Source organism: Pithys albifrons, chromosome 2 (genome assembly GCF_047495875.1).
Source record: "Pithys albifrons albifrons isolate INPA30051 chromosome 2, PitAlb_v1, whole genome shotgun sequence".
In the NCBI taxonomy this organism is placed as follows: Eukaryota; Metazoa; Chordata; class Aves; order Passeriformes; family Thamnophilidae; genus Pithys; species Pithys albifrons.
The window spans coordinates 39,270,569-39,285,980 of NC_092459.1; the positions used below are offsets into that span (position 1 = coordinate 39,270,569).

Genomic DNA, 15,412 nt, shown 5'->3' on the forward strand with positions numbered 1-15,412 from the left:
ATACGTCACCAGTGTTTAATTCTGCAGTACCTCCTTCCACATCTGCACTTTTTTTTTATCTGCTAGATCTTTTCGTATTCTGAGTCAGATTTTAGTGTATTTTTAAAGAAATGCCCCTCCTACTGGGAAGTTCAGAAATTTTAAGCATCAGTAGGGACAAACACCAAGGAATTTTTAAAACATGCTACACTAATTCAAGCCTACTTATCTACCTTTAAATGGTATCATCATTTGTACAGTGTAGGAAGCCATAGAACATGAAAATAAATAGATAAAATAAAAACAACAGAAAATCTAGATCTCATTAGTTGTGCATGCCAAGTACAGCATGGCACTTAATTAAGAGGAAAAAAACAAAACAAAGACTAAATTACATTAAGCCAAAATTTATCGAGTTGAATATATAAGGTTGCGTAAAAAGATTAAAATTGTAGAAGACATCAACCTTTGCCTGATGTTGAATAGTAAATGCTGCCAGGACACTACTAGGGAGTTCACAAAGGTGACCAATGTGCATGGTCAAAGCATGAAGCTCTTCCACCAAAACTGATGGTAACTGCGCTTCTAGTTCTTCATATGGATGCAGCATTCCATCATTTTCCACTTTAGGGGGTTCCAGATATCTGAATATACATAAAAATAGACACAATATCAGAGAATAGGTAAGAAGCAGCTACACAAAGCTTGGCACTTTAGTTAGTAAATTGTGTGCAAATCTCACCTGAAGATGAAAACTTTCACATAATGCAAAAACTCAACACATTGATGCCTGATGCTTTCTGCTTCAGAGTGCAAGTTTGCAGCTTGACCTGAAGTAAAAGAGATCAATAGGTTAAAGCAGATGTGACCACACTACAGCTTGTTTAACATTTGCATTCTCCATAGTAATTAAACCATACCACTGGAAAGCCAGTCTCTTTTATGAGGACAACTTGTGAGGGGGCTGGTGTCAAATCACCCAGCCCTGCTGCCCTGCCTAACTGCTTCCAAAACACCTCCATTAAAGATGTGTAAAATAATTTAATAGCACCCTTTTCTCTTGGGGGACTTAAACAGGTGGACTTATTTGGAAATATGCTTTGCAGCTTCTCTTCCTAGGAAGCATCATATTGTTGCACAGTGCCTTCAGATATGTAATGGTAAGAGCCATCCATTCACAATCCTGACTTCCGCTTGCAGCTCTATATCCTTTTAACCAATTATTGCAGCTATGTGTCTCCTTTCCTTTGCTCTCTGAAGCTGTTGCTCTCATGGTATTACTGTCCTTACCTTGCACCAGCAAACTCAAAACACCACCATTACAAGAGAGTCAGGGGAGGTTTAGGTTAGATATTAGAAAAGGGTCCTTCACCCAGATCGTGGCTGGGCACTGGAACAGGCTCCCTAGGGAAGTGGCCTGAAAGAGTTCAAGAAGCATTTGGATGATTCATATCATGCCTGAGAGCCTTTTGGGGATGGTTCTGTCACGGCTAAGGGTTGGACTCAATGATCCTTATGGGTCCCTTCCAACTCAGCATATTCTGTGATTCACTAGAATCTCTTGCCACTGGTATGAGAATCACTCATTTATTCCTACACATTGCCTTGTATCTTTAAGCTTTTATTAAAGATGACACTTAGTGCATAAAAGCAAATATAGCTATTTAAATACCAAATTACTACTTGCATAATAATACATATATAGACACAAAAGCTTAGTAACCAGTGATCCTGTAAAACCTGTACCTAATTATGCTCATCCTGATTAGTATGAACATCTTAAATGGAAGCATCAAGTGTGGAGTTTGAGCAGAACCATCTCATTAGCGGCGCTGTGTGGCAAAAACTATGTAACCTACTACACTGGATTGCACATCAAGGGAAACATACTTGTCTTTGCTCTTTTTCCCAGCTGACCAATGAGGAGGCTTCCCTTTCTTTGTCTTGCTGTCACTCTCCCTTTTGTTTCCCCCCATCCCCTGCAGATAGCCTGGAAGTTCACATAAGTCACCTGTTACAGAACCCAGAAATAAAGCTTTGTGTATAACTCAACATCTTTCGAGCAACAACATTCACTGGATGAAGCAAATCAACTTGTACAAGTACCACAGCACTCCAGAGTATAGTCTACACACACCACACAAGAAACCACAGCACCTGCCATGGTAATGAACCATAGGTTCTGAAGGAATTATTTATAGATATTATTGCTGCTTTTTAGCAATAGCAAATATTGTATCCTAAGTTTTCAGAAGTTCTGTTTAAGCAAAATTTTATATTATAGCATTTCACTACAAAATCTTTTGTATGCTACCATAAGTAATTGAGCAATGAAACAGTGGAACAAAACAGGAATAGTAGTGTGTTAAGAACAGAGCAGGCATTAAAAAAATAAGAAAAAGACAGAACAACACAGAGCACAAGAACAACTTTTATGTGGCCTTCACATGAAGCAGTTCCCAGTACAAAGTCTCTGAAGCTCATTAACACTGACAGGAAATTAAATTTAATATACAACATTGATAACTATATAAACACACAATAAAAATATTTATTGAGCCAAAACTTTTAACTGGCAATAGCACACTTATCTGCCTGATCATTTTAAATATTTCAATTCCCATGACACCTTTCTACCACTAGCCCACATGTCTAAAGGGGGAAGTGAGTTACAGCTGTATCAGTGACTTTAAGTCACAAAGAAAGCCTGGTGCAAAGCACAAAATTCAAGTACTTCATTTTATTAGCTTATTTCACAAGTGGAAGAACAGGATACAAAGTAGAGAACCAAGTAGATGCTTAAATTTAAGGGAAAAAGAACTATAGAACAGTTCCTTGGTGTCCAGCTACCATATAAAAGTTCAAATGTTATTTAAAACAGGCTATTCCACCATGTAATAAATGTCAATACAGTTAGACTTTTAAGATACTATCAACGACAGCATATGAAAAAAAATTGATGATAAATCAAAAAAGTCATTTAAATGGCAGAAAATTACAATATCAAAACAAAATAATAATGTGTAAAAATATTAATTCATACTCAAAACTCTAGCACTTTATCTGTAATGAGAAGATACTACAGTCAGTTTATTTCTTAATAATTACTGAAGTTCTCAACTTGCTAAGTAATTCAGCTTTCAAACTTACAATAAGCCCAAGGCTGCAATAATCCTTCAGAAACATATTGCTTCTCATGCCTCAGTATTTAATTGAAACAAAGAATGTTGTAGTGATCACATTTTATCGATCCTGCCGCAAAGATAAATTAAGCTTGTAAATAACTTAAACTAAGCAAATATAACTAACTTGTTTAAATGTAAGCCAAGGGAACATAGAAACGAATCCCAAACCACTACCTTTGTAACTAAAATAGTTATTGGGATTTTTGATGCAATTTTCCATTTTTAATTAAATGAGTTACTGGTTTTGCAAAATTCTACCTTAGGGGTGACACCTTAGCTCAAGTCATGTTAATGCAAAATTCCCCACTAAGGTCAGTAAGGACTGCCCTGTGATCTATCATACAGGCAGATCTGGTTCCAAACTGACTCCTAACACTTCCGTTATGTATTTTCATACTACCTTATCTCACCTGGTTGCCTATAGTTCTACCCTTACTGCAGTTTTATGCTGGTTATATGCTGTTCTGAGGCACACTCCAAAAGCCCTTGGTTAAGAGTCAAAGCACAAATGTGATCTCTGAGACTATACCTGTGTAATGAAAAGGCTGTCAGATACCTATCCCAATGTCAAATTAAATTAGTAAAACTTACCAAAATCAGATGAACTTGTTTGTACTAGGTTTTCCAGTCTGTATATCTGTTGCCTAATTAAAGGAATACAAAGGTTTATAGTATTTATATAGGTAAAAGTTTTTCAACTACACTTTAGTAAGGTCTAAATAGAAGAGAGAAAGGTGAGAGGGGTTTCTTGCTTTGTAGCTCTGAAAAAGCTTCAGAAATATAACTTGGGCAAGAGTGTTAGTGGAAGGCAAAAGACACATCCAAGTGCGAAGGGATGACATCAGATAGAATTTTTGTTTGTTTTTAAAACAATGAACACATTAACAACCAAATAGTATAACAATTATCTAAATATTGGGGGAGGGGGGGAAAAAAAACTAAAAGCCATTCCCTACAAGTGATCTTTCCACAAGCATAGCAACTTCGCATTTGCCCACAGAATAAACCTGAAAGTTGGCCCTCATGGCATACCCTCAGTATACACTAAATTACTTCACTTGTGAATGCGCTCTAGTAAATTATGCCACCAGGTTTTCCCACATAGGGTGACCAACTCCAGCATGAAAGATAAACAGCAACAAATATAGTAGAGTAAAAGGAGAAAATATCTCTAGAAAAACTAATGCTCAGCACAGTCTTGGAAAGAAAAGAAAACATTTTTAAAGAAGCTAACTGCCACTGCAAATGAAAACTTTAAAAAAAGCTGTAACATAAGTAAATAGTCATATTCTGCAAGAACTGTTTGCAAGTGGTCTTCAAGTACAGTCTCCACAGAGATAACATGGCACTAAACTGAATAAATGAAAAGCATAATTCTGTCAGACAGACTTTGAAAGAAAATGCTGCATAAATTGAGGAGGGAGTTCTCTCTCTCAATTGTTACATAGTCAAAAAAAACAACTACTGAAGGATTCTAAAACAAGATACTTGGAGCCAACACAGATCAAATGTTCTTATGGAAAAATACTCTGAATACTAGGAAGCACGTATACTAGGAATACTAGGAAACTCGAAACTCTGGGTTGCAACCTGCATATTAAAGGGCAAACACACTCTAAAATTATCTCCTTTAGCTCATTCTTTCTTCCTTGGATAAAATCATGTCAGCTATTCAAGATTACCTTCAGCCATTTAACTGGGTTGTGCAGCCTTTTTGTTCTGTTTTGAAATCAAAGTTCTATTTCTGCTTGGATTTTTCAAGTATTTCAACCATGCAAAAAGTAGGAAGTTTGAAATAGGAGGACTTTCTGAAACATGGCTGCTGAGACTGAAGGTTAGAGAGTTAAAGTGTCACAAAGGAGACACACAAAAAAAAGACTCTCAAACTGACAAAAACCGGAATACAGTCGGCTAATAAAATAAAAGCACAAACGGGGCACAAGAAGCATAACAAAAGTACCATCATTGAAATACTTCATCTTAATTTCAATTTGCATTTGTACCTGAAAAGATTGATCATCATGGTTGTTAATTGCTGAATTGTTTGATTTGCAAATAAATATTCTGACAGTTAAACTGGTACTTCTGTTTATTAGTCAAAGATATACTGTGTCAATATACTCAAACGGTTACACAGCTCTCATTCATTTTGACTCACACTTCTATCACATGAAAATCCTTAAGTATTTTTACTATGCAATTGCTGTTTTAACTTGCAGTTCTGTGGTATACTATTATTTATTACAATATTAGAAACATTAAACAACTATTTTTAATATTATACTTAGACATTAAAAAGATCAGGTTTCTGTAAGCATGTATTTAAACATGGATATTAACTGTACTTCATAAATTGAAATATTTACAGCCATCTTATCCTCAAGAACTATTATATCTTGTACCTAACACATACGATTTCCATGGAAAAAGGAGCTATCCTACTTTCAGTTGTCAACTGGTCTATAAATGAAAGTGTTCCATTTTATGATTAAACAAATGAACTGAAAGAAAGAATATCTTTGCAGAGGGACTTGTCACAGCAAAAGACAGCTTAGCAACCAAACTCTGAATAGCCAAGAGTTAGCTGGAATCCATTCCTACCCATTCAGTAGGTTTTAAAACATGCACTGCCTGAATAACTTAAAAATCACAATAAAATACATTATGCCTTAAGTTTATCTCTATTACAATTACAGGGCAGTTTACATCAAAGAGAAAAAAAAATCAATTTAATTCAGCAAATCAACTACATTGCTGCATCACTGCCCAGTGATTTTATGTTAATGAACAGTTAATAAATTAGACTAAATGCTGAAACTTTCAACTAAGTTAAAGTCAAATCTACTTCATTATCAGTTTGGTTTGTTTTTTTTTTTAAACACAGTGAAGTCAAATTTCGCACCAAACAAGCAGAGCTAAATAATATTGGTTTTAATACACTCCCTGCTATCTATGCCATCATGTTTCAATAAGTCAGACCCTATTAATCATGTTGCACATCATGGCCTTGGTCATACCCTAAAGGGATGGAAGAATCCACAACAATGAAAGGAATGATGGAATACATCACATATATTTGTGGAATCATACAAAAGCTCCTCTCCCATCCACTCTCTGTATGTGCTGTACATCCTGAGGATTATCAGTAGCAAAGAGGATTATCGGTGATCTGTGTATTTGCATTGACCAGATTAAGCATCTACATTGAATTAGTCAAACACTGAGTAACTCTATCTGAAGAGATTGCTGAAGCTATCCCAATCCAAACAATTGAAGAAAGTGCTGCATCCAGCAATTATAGTATTTGATTTTTAACCTCCACTTTCCTTTATTCAAAAAAAAAGGACTAAAAATCTTCAAAACACAACTTCAATTACACAAGTAGTACAGTCTCATTCAGGAAATCTTATATAGTTTATTCATATATTCTGAAGCTAGAGCCTTCTAAATTAACCCCAACACTGTTGTAATAACTATACTTACCAATTTTTTAGTAATGGCTAAGATATGTATCACACTACTTAGGAACTTATTTAATAACAAAATATTAAAAATCTGTGACACAATGTACTTCTTCCTGCAATTCCATCTGTTCTTTATCCATCACTTACTGAAGCATTAAACAGATAGCATAATCTTTTTTAGATGGATTGCATAGACTACAGTATTTTATGACATTATTATCAAAAAAATGAAAAGTTTTTTACACACTTAAGGTGGGTATAATTAAAGAAGCAGATTAATTATAAAACACAATGATGATATACCTAAGTAATCCAAAGAGAAATCCACAGGATTCAACTAATGCCATTTCAGTCACCCACTGAAAGCCAAACATTTCCACTACATCTTCTTCATAGTTGTCTGGAGAGGGATCTAGTCTCAGCAAAACCCTGTAAAATAGATCCAACAATATTGATAAATTCCTCAATAATAAACGCATGGAATAGAATATCTACAGATGACTTATGCACCACCAATACTTTCTGAATATATTGGCAGCATGTACACTATAGAGCTGACCTATGTACAAGACATGTATCAGTAATATTTATACTATAGAGGTCTCAAAAGACAGTTTATATTTTACAGCAATACGATATATAGCAATATGACAACTCCTAGCTTTGAGATCCTAAAAACAGGACATAGTCACAGGTCCCAGCATATTTTGAAAAGAAATAAAAATTAACAAGCTACTATCTTGAAGCACCTTCATCCTTATGGAGCTGAGACATAACATACAGACTGTCCTTACAGACGGCGCTGCTACATGAAATAACACACTCCACTGTAAGTATATGTTTGGAATCTATCTCAATGCACACTACGTGCCTAATAACTAATGCTAGAACAAACATTAGTTCCTTCATATACATTTAGTAATATTTATACAGAACACACTGATAAAAACACACTGTTAGTCAAGTGAACAGATGAGGGTCAAAATTCATCACTATAAACTGAACTAATACTAGGCCATAACTAGCTACTCTTTGCTCTGGCTAAAAAAAAAAACAACATCAGAGTTATCATTTTACTCAAAGTGGGGAGAATCAGATACCTGTACTGTTAAAACATTTGTAATTGTGCAAATAGAAAAATATTTCATTAACATCCTTTCAAAAAAAAAACAACACAAAGCACAGCAAGGTGTATAATAACACCAAAGAAAATTATTTCAGAATTTTTCCACTGCCTTTCAGAAAATACTATCACACAGCTGAAGCTCAATTCACTGATATGCAAGAAATATTTCTATTTTAAAAAATATACTAGGCAAGCACTTAGTTTTCATTATATTACATGCCAAAATCATATTCTCCTTGAACTATGCACTATTACCAATGTAGTTCTCAGAAGCAAAAAGAATCTGAGTAATTGTCTCAATCTCCCATAACATCTTAGTCCACTTGGTAACTTCTTAAACATCGGACCGTCTTGAAGCCTTTAGCAATTAAATCCAGCTACCCCTGTTCTAAGTAATGAAGACAAAACAGTCTGTCACATGCAGGCTTTTCCAAGACTTTACAATCGAGTTAAACAAAGTAAATACACAACAGGAAAATAATGTTAGCATGACTGGGAAACCTCTCCACATGCAAGCTCCTGAGTGAGTTTTAATGACAGAAACAAATTGAGGTGAAGTGTTTCTTTGTCAATGTGGAATCCACTACTGATGTGTTCAAGCAGATACAGGCTCCCTCAATCCTCTACTTGACATCAATTTGAATGAATGTGCTCTGAAGCAACTCAAATATATGATAAATTAAGCCAGGGAATGGGGGAGGTACAGTGGAATCCCCATTATGGCTTTAGAGAAGAGGCTGTGGAAGTGAAGATCAAAAACAAGTAACACAAAATATGAGGCTTGGCAGAAAGAGAGAGACAGACAGAAAGATTAGGCTTTTGTAGGAAACCCAAGACAACTCCTGTAGGATGAACAAATGGCACAGAAAACTAAGCCAAATCACAGAGAGTAAAGTAAATAATAACTAAACCAAAGTAACATTTTAAAATCTCATGGAAAACACTTACTTGCTAAGCATGTGTCTTCTGAACCCTAAACTCATGTAAAGGTAAAGCTTTGAGAAAGATGGTCTTAAAGCTATAAAGGACAGCCCCAGCAATCTGGGGAAACTGAGCAGAGCAGGTTTGTTTCTATCATGTGGAAAAGAGAGAAGGAGGCAGGATTTAATAGAGCCTATGACTGGGAAAAGCACTGCTGAAGCCTCCTCAGAAATTTAAGTGATCTCAGATGCTGTTGTGCAACAGGCCAATTTTGAAGTGCCCCAACAGGCTTGTAAACATGTCCTTTACAGGATCTCAAAAATAAGTTCACAAAGCTAGGAACTGGAGCTAGAATACCATTCAAAACTGTTTACGAACACAACTGCCCTTCCCAGTTTGGTATACCACCAAGCTGATCTCAAGATCATAAGAGCTGAAGAACAAACTGATTTGGAAACTTGTCAGCATTTAGAGGCACCAAACATGAGTGGAGATAACATCTTAAAAGGTCCTTATATTTATAGTTAAAAAAATTCCATACCTCTTAAGAGACCCACTTGCCAAATAAGACTCTGCAGAGAAGCTTCTCCCTCCATTTTGGGTGTCAAAAGCACATGAAAAACAAGGTGGCTGTGACTTCTCGTTCTCCACTTCCATTGCCAGCTCCAAGCTTTCAGTGAGAAATGGGGGTGTGGAAGAAGCCTCAAAGTCATCTTCCATTGTTTCTACCTGACCCAGAAAATAAATAGATAAATGTAAATATACTCAGAGTATTTCTTCAAATAGATTTCTAATTGTTATAATTCCACATAATCCTTCAGCTCAAGAGAGGACACAGATCTGACTAACTGTAACATCAAATTAAAAGCTGAAAGATACCACCAAGAAGGGCAATGTGATCTCACGTCCTGCCTCAAAATTCTGCCACTTTGTGCAACTTTATCTTCCTCCATCACTACCTGTTCAAGAACTCACATTAGTGACTAGAAAACATTTGAACAGGTCCATTTCTTTCTGGTTGAGCTATCTAAATTAACTAGCCACGAGGTTAGACCAGCAGTAGGGTTAAACAGGAGGCAGGAATGTATTACAGGGGATGGGTGAGCTACTTCCAGCAACAGTTCATTTTATGACCAGAGTAGCTATGCTATGAAAATACATCACGCATTACAGTTGCCCATAACTTTAAGGCAACATTACAGCTTAAGATCCTTCTAGGAAGCAGCAAATATACCCCACATGATAATTATAGAACCCTGAAATGCTAAAGTTTTAAAGCTGAGAAATTACTGTACAGCTCTGATTCTGACAGATGTTCATTGTATATTTAACATTAGTGTATTCATATTTTATACAACACATTAGAAGAGGAGAACTAGGCACCAGGTGTCACAGAGTTCTACAAAAATACGCAAACAATATAACCAAAACTCTAAATTAAAGTTTTCAATTTCATTGCTGGCACAATTTGCTATGGTTCTTGCAAAAACTAGTTTACACCACGACTAGAGGTTGGTAGTGGAGGCTTGACTGAAAAATAAGCTCTGATCCTCTGAGCCAGTGGAACCAAATGCCTTCAAGCATCGCAACCTCCTTGGCCAGCCAGGCAGGAGAACCCGCAGGGAGGCTGCAGGCCGCGAGCAGGAGCTGCAAACCGGCGACAGAGCGGACGGGGCCGGGGCCGGAACCGGGACCGGGACCGGGGTCGGGACCACCCCCCTCGCCGTCAGGACCGGCCACGAACACGACCCCCACGCGCCGCGTCCGCGGCCCAGCACCGCTGCCATCTCCCGGGAAGCGCGGGGCGGGAGCGGGAAGGAGGTACCTGCGCTGCCGGGGATGCCGCTGCCCTCCCGCACTTCCCGCGCCCGCCGCCTTTCCGCGCGTCCCGCGCGCCACCGTCACCCGCGCACTGCGCACGCGCCTCGGCGTCAATTGGCCACCGCCCGCTCCTCCTCCTCCGGCGGCCCCTCCCCGCCCCCTCCCTTCCCCATTCCCTTACCCGCTGCGTTCGGCGCTTCGTTCCTTTTCCCGTTCCACACCCCCCGGGCCGGTCTGGCCCGCCCTGCTCCGCCGCGGGCGAGTCTCTGCGTGAGCCGCCGGCCGCTCCTCTCAGGGTCTCCCCAAGCGGCAGGATGTCCCGGCTCCGCTGGGCATCCCTTGCCCCGCCAGCCACCACAGGTGTTTTCTGGCCGTCTGTCACCAGAAAACCATCTTGCCGCTGCGGTTTAGTGCCGCGCATCAGATGCAGCCTGCCTTGTACTCACAGAATCATGGAATCAGAATGGTTCAGGTTGGAAGATCATGTAGTTCCAACTCCCCAGCCACGGACAGGAACACCTTACCCTAGACCAGGTTGCTCAGAGCCCACCCAACCTGGCTTTGAGCACCTCCAGGGATGGGGTACCCACAGCTTCCTTGAGCAACGTGTTCCAGTGCCTCACCATCCTCATAGGAAAGAATTTTTTTTTCCTAAAATCTAATCTATACTGGGACGGTCCCGTGGTGTAATGGACAGCACTCTGGACTCAGAATCCCAGGGGTCCTGAGTTCGAGTCCCAGTGGGTCCCGTCCCCTGGCAGTTCAGAGCCTCCCTGCCATCCGATTCCGTCATATCTCGGATGCTCAGCAGGGTCAGCCCCGGTTAGTACCGGGTGCTGTGACACTCCTGAGGACTCCACTGTCACTCGCTCGGCCGTGGCAAATGGACCTTAGGACTTAAACGGTGGGGCCAGTTCTGCGCACGCTGTGCCTCGCCTAAAAAATCCACTGCGCAGGCTGGGAGGGCACACCCACGTGGGGAGAGCCCTTCCCAAATCTTGGTTCGCAAAGTCTGGCCATATATACATACATACAATCTTTCATACATACTTTCTTTCAGTTTGAACCAACTCCCCCTTGTCCTGTCACTACATGCTCCTGTAAATAGTCTTGCCCTGTCTTTCCTGTAAGTTCCCTCATACTGCAACTGTCCACTACATTTCTCTGGTTTGTTTCTTGTCTAGACTTTACCTAACCTCATTTTCCCTCTTCTTGGCCTTCTCAGTCCATTCATCCCCATGCTCCCTCACAGAGATGGCCAAAAGGTTCTCCTGGTCTTTTCTGATGCCTTGCAAACCCAGATCCAACCTTCCGGTGTCTGTCAGGTAATGCTCATTATCTCCAAACACAAGCAATCCTCCCAAGCAATTCTCATCAAGCACGGGAAGTGGTGTTCAGTGCATTTGAAATTCCAGCTGGGTATCATTCCTATCATTTACTGAAGTGCCATCACTGGGTTTGGCAGTCACCACACAACAGGGACTAAGGCAAAAGTCCTGATACCTGTGCCTAGCATAACTTTGCTTAAAATGTATACTGTGCACCTGGTGGCTTCTGGTCTTTTTAAAAAAATACTGTATTTTGGATTGCTGTGGTTGGATTTAATTTCAAAATGAATGCTTTTTGCCTAGGTTTTGGGTGCAAATTAGCAGCAGTGCACAAAACTTGCTTCTAGTAAGAAAGTTCCTATAAAAAGTTTTGTTGTTTCTGCTACAGCTTGTTGTGAAAACTCTGCTATGATTCAAAATGCATTGTTTGCTCCTATGTCTGTAAGAATCTCTCATTTCCTTCTTTAAATTCCTGTCTAATTAAAAAACCAGTACATCATGGTTAAATAAAACTGTACCCAGGATAACCCTGATTTCCATATGCAGATTTATCTGCACTGACAGCCCCCTCTCCCTCTCTTAGTCTTTCTGTTTCCTCTCTCCCTCTCTCTCCCTCTTTCTCTTCCCCTTTCTTTCTCTCACTGTCTTTTTGTCTCTATTTATGTCTATTGCAGTATGCCTGAATAATTTTCAGTCTTTTTTTTTCCTCCCCTCTTGCATGCACATGCTAAAATAACTAGACAAAGATGCAAGGTGGTTGCTGCAGTCCCTGTCTCTAGAAAAGAACCAAGAAAGCTTATGATTGCAATACCACCTTTCTTTTTTTTTCCTTTCTTTTTTTTTCTTCCCCAGCCATGCTCGATGATTAAACTTCCTCAGGATAGGGAAGAAAAAGGAGATTGAAATGAAATAGGGTTGAGGAAAAATCCCATCGCAGCAGCTGCAGCCAGTGGTGTCTGCTTCCAGATGTGTGAAGATTCCTGGGGTCCCTGTCACTAAAAGGCAGTATTCAAATATTTGGAGACAAAAGCTGCATCCTCAGTGATCATTTTCTTTATTTAACATGGCAGCAGGCATCGTGTGGGGAAAAACCAACATGCTGGATGTTGAATCGGACTTTTTTCCTTTCTGGGATGAAAGGATGTTATCTATCCCGTGCCAAGAGGGAACTGAGGTAAGAGAGCTGATCCAGCTCCTGTTTTTTCATAGTATATTTCCTAAGCATCTTTTCTGAAACAACCTGTATATGTATGTGTGTATATATATATGTTTGTATATTTGTACATTCAGTTTCAAGGCTGTAAGTGGTAATGTTTGGGGGATTTTCTGCCTTCATATCAGCCAGAGAAAGTTAATTCACAATATACATTCAGAGCTTGTTCAGAAGGTTTTTTTTGAATACGTTTTTGTTTCCAGAGAAGACTTCAGCAGTGACATCATGGTCGACTGCTGATATTAAAACCGATTTTCAAAGTCTTTGAAAAAACCAAACCAGTAACTTTGTGATAAGAAATTGTGCAGGAGATTCAGATGCTCTATTTTTCAGTTGCACTCTAAATATCGGAAGTCTTATTAAAGCGATAGTGAGAAATTTTTTTATGATTATTATTTCTAGCACAGAAGCGATGAATGCTGCATAATTAAGTACAGTATTTAATTTGGCTGTTGTGAAGCAAAAGAATAAGGTAATAATTTTTATTGTACTAATCAGACTCAAGATGTTCTCTGTGTTAATTGGGTTAAAAAAATTGCAGTACTTATTAGAAATTCTAATTTCACAATGCAGCATTGACAATAAGCTCAGCCAGTGAATTATTCACATCTTTAATTTGCTCTCTTAATGACAGTGTTCTGTAATCAGAGTGCAGAGACTGCTTCCTATGCATTATGTATGATGTTCAGGACTTAAATGCAGGACATTATGAAGCCTCTCACTGGCTCAGTAATTAGTTTTCCACAAGACAGGGCTTAGATATTCACAGATAAAAGTCTACAGCTGAGATAATGTTAAGGTGGTGACTCATGCTAACAAAAGCAGGGAAGTTCAAATTTAATGCTGAAACTGCTCTCCATTCTCCCTCGTTGTGCGTAGGTGCAGGGGGAGGGGAAGAGTCTTCAAAATTAGCCCGCCATGGTGAGTATGCTGCGGACACCCCAAGGGGGCAACCCGGGGGTTCGTTTTGCTTTGGGACTGTGTTTTTGGCACCTTAGCTCATTGGAGGGTGGAGGTGCTGTTGCGTTTTGTGCCTCTTTGTAAACCTTGTGAAAAGGGCAATAATATACACATTATCAGAGAGCAATCATGTATAGGTGAGATGTATTTTAAAGGATAATATTATTTGAAGCACAGACGTTTGTAACTTTGTCAAGTATGGCTTTTTGAATAGGATCTACTTTGTTATGTATAGAAACTTTGAGAACACCTAATACTCGCTATATTGCTGTTGTACCTATTTGAGCTGTCATGGTCTGTATATATTTTTGAAAATATTATTTTTTCAATAGTTTAGTTCTCACTATCCAAAAGGTGAATCATGATGTAGGTTTGTTCTGTTTTCCTTGGACCAAGGTAAAGTGATTTAAATGTAGTGATCATGCTTGGCTATGTAACTTTCCTACTTCTATACAATGCTTAGTGTAGAATAAAAGACAAGAATACTGAAATGAAGTTGGAAAATGTTATTTTTTCCATACTTAGTTGCTAATCGGACCAGCAGCTGTATGTTGGTCCTGTGTTCTCACATTAGAACAAACGTAAATTCTTACTGGAGACAACTGACTAGAGAAAGTGCTTTACTTACTGTGTGTGAACTCTCCAAAGACTTGTACCCTTTTTACAGGATTGTGATTCTCATTGTTAAAGTTGATTGGCCAATAAAACGTTTTAGGTTAAAATTAAACAAACAAACAAAACAAAACCACTAAAGATCCTAACGTAACAGTAAGGTAGAGATATGGGATTAAGAATTTTGAGTACATCTAGATTTTTAAAGCACAATCTTGTAAATCTAATGTCTTTAAAAATTTCACTAGAGTCTACATCTGGAATTCAGTGTTAATAGCAGCTGTTGCTATTGTTGTCTGGCCTCAAGGCCATGGGACAAATTACTAAGCAAGAAAAATGCTATGTCCTGTGGCTAGTCTAGACATTGGTTATGTATAGTCCAGCCTTGAAAGTAATTCTCATTAAACTGTGGAATAAAGAAGCTGCAGATTGGACCAGTGTGGCTAGGTGATCCACAGACTTTTGTCAGAATCCTAGTGATTGTGTGCATGAATGAGTTGATTGGGTCTTTTCCAGAATATCACTTTTCTTCCAAGTCAAGATCCCACAGCAAGTGGTACTGTCATTACATGACTACATTCTTTGGTCACTTCAGTCCAGAATTCCATAGTTGAAAATTATTCCAAAAAGGTATCATACCTGCCCCCTCAGTCTTCCTTCAAAGCTAGGATGAATACAAGCAGTCTTTTTAAATTAGTGCTTGCCTGTCTACCTAGAGATTTGTTATGATTACCTACCTAAGTTATCTATTCCAGCATTTCACTAGTCTTCCCATTAGTTTTTTGTGCTTCCTTATTTTTAAC

The 15,412-nt window shown here is 38.8% G+C and overlaps 1 protein-coding gene and 1 long non-coding RNA gene across 3 annotated transcripts in view; one reads left to right on the forward strand and one right to left on the reverse strand.

Annotated features, from left to right (window-relative positions):
* Positions 1-10,577, reverse strand: part of MMS22L (MMS22 like, DNA repair protein) — a 101,476-nt gene extending 90,899 nt beyond the window's left edge. The window contains exons 1-6 of the mRNA XM_071547860.1: positions 10,501-10,577; positions 9,217-9,404; positions 6,932-7,057; positions 3,756-3,808; positions 722-809; positions 446-623 (exon numbers count right to left, since the gene is read on the reverse strand). Coding sequence (XP_071403961.1) covers positions 446-623; positions 722-809; positions 3,756-3,808; positions 6,932-7,057; positions 9,217-9,395 — 624 coding nt within the window. The 5' untranslated portion in view covers positions 9,396-9,404; positions 10,501-10,577. The remainder of the gene's footprint in view (positions 1-445; positions 624-721; positions 810-3,755; positions 3,809-6,931; positions 7,058-9,216; positions 9,405-10,500) is intronic.
* A 1,863-nt stretch (positions 10,578-12,440) lies between these two features.
* Positions 12,441-15,412, forward strand: part of LOC139668791 (uncharacterized) — a 208,455-nt gene continuing 205,483 nt past the window's right edge. For both annotated transcript variants that reach the window (XR_011697124.1, XR_011697125.1), the window contains exons 1-2: positions 12,441-12,998; positions 13,917-13,958. This is a non-coding gene — a long non-coding RNA (uncharacterized lncRNA). The remainder of the gene's footprint in view (positions 12,999-13,916; positions 13,959-15,412) is intronic.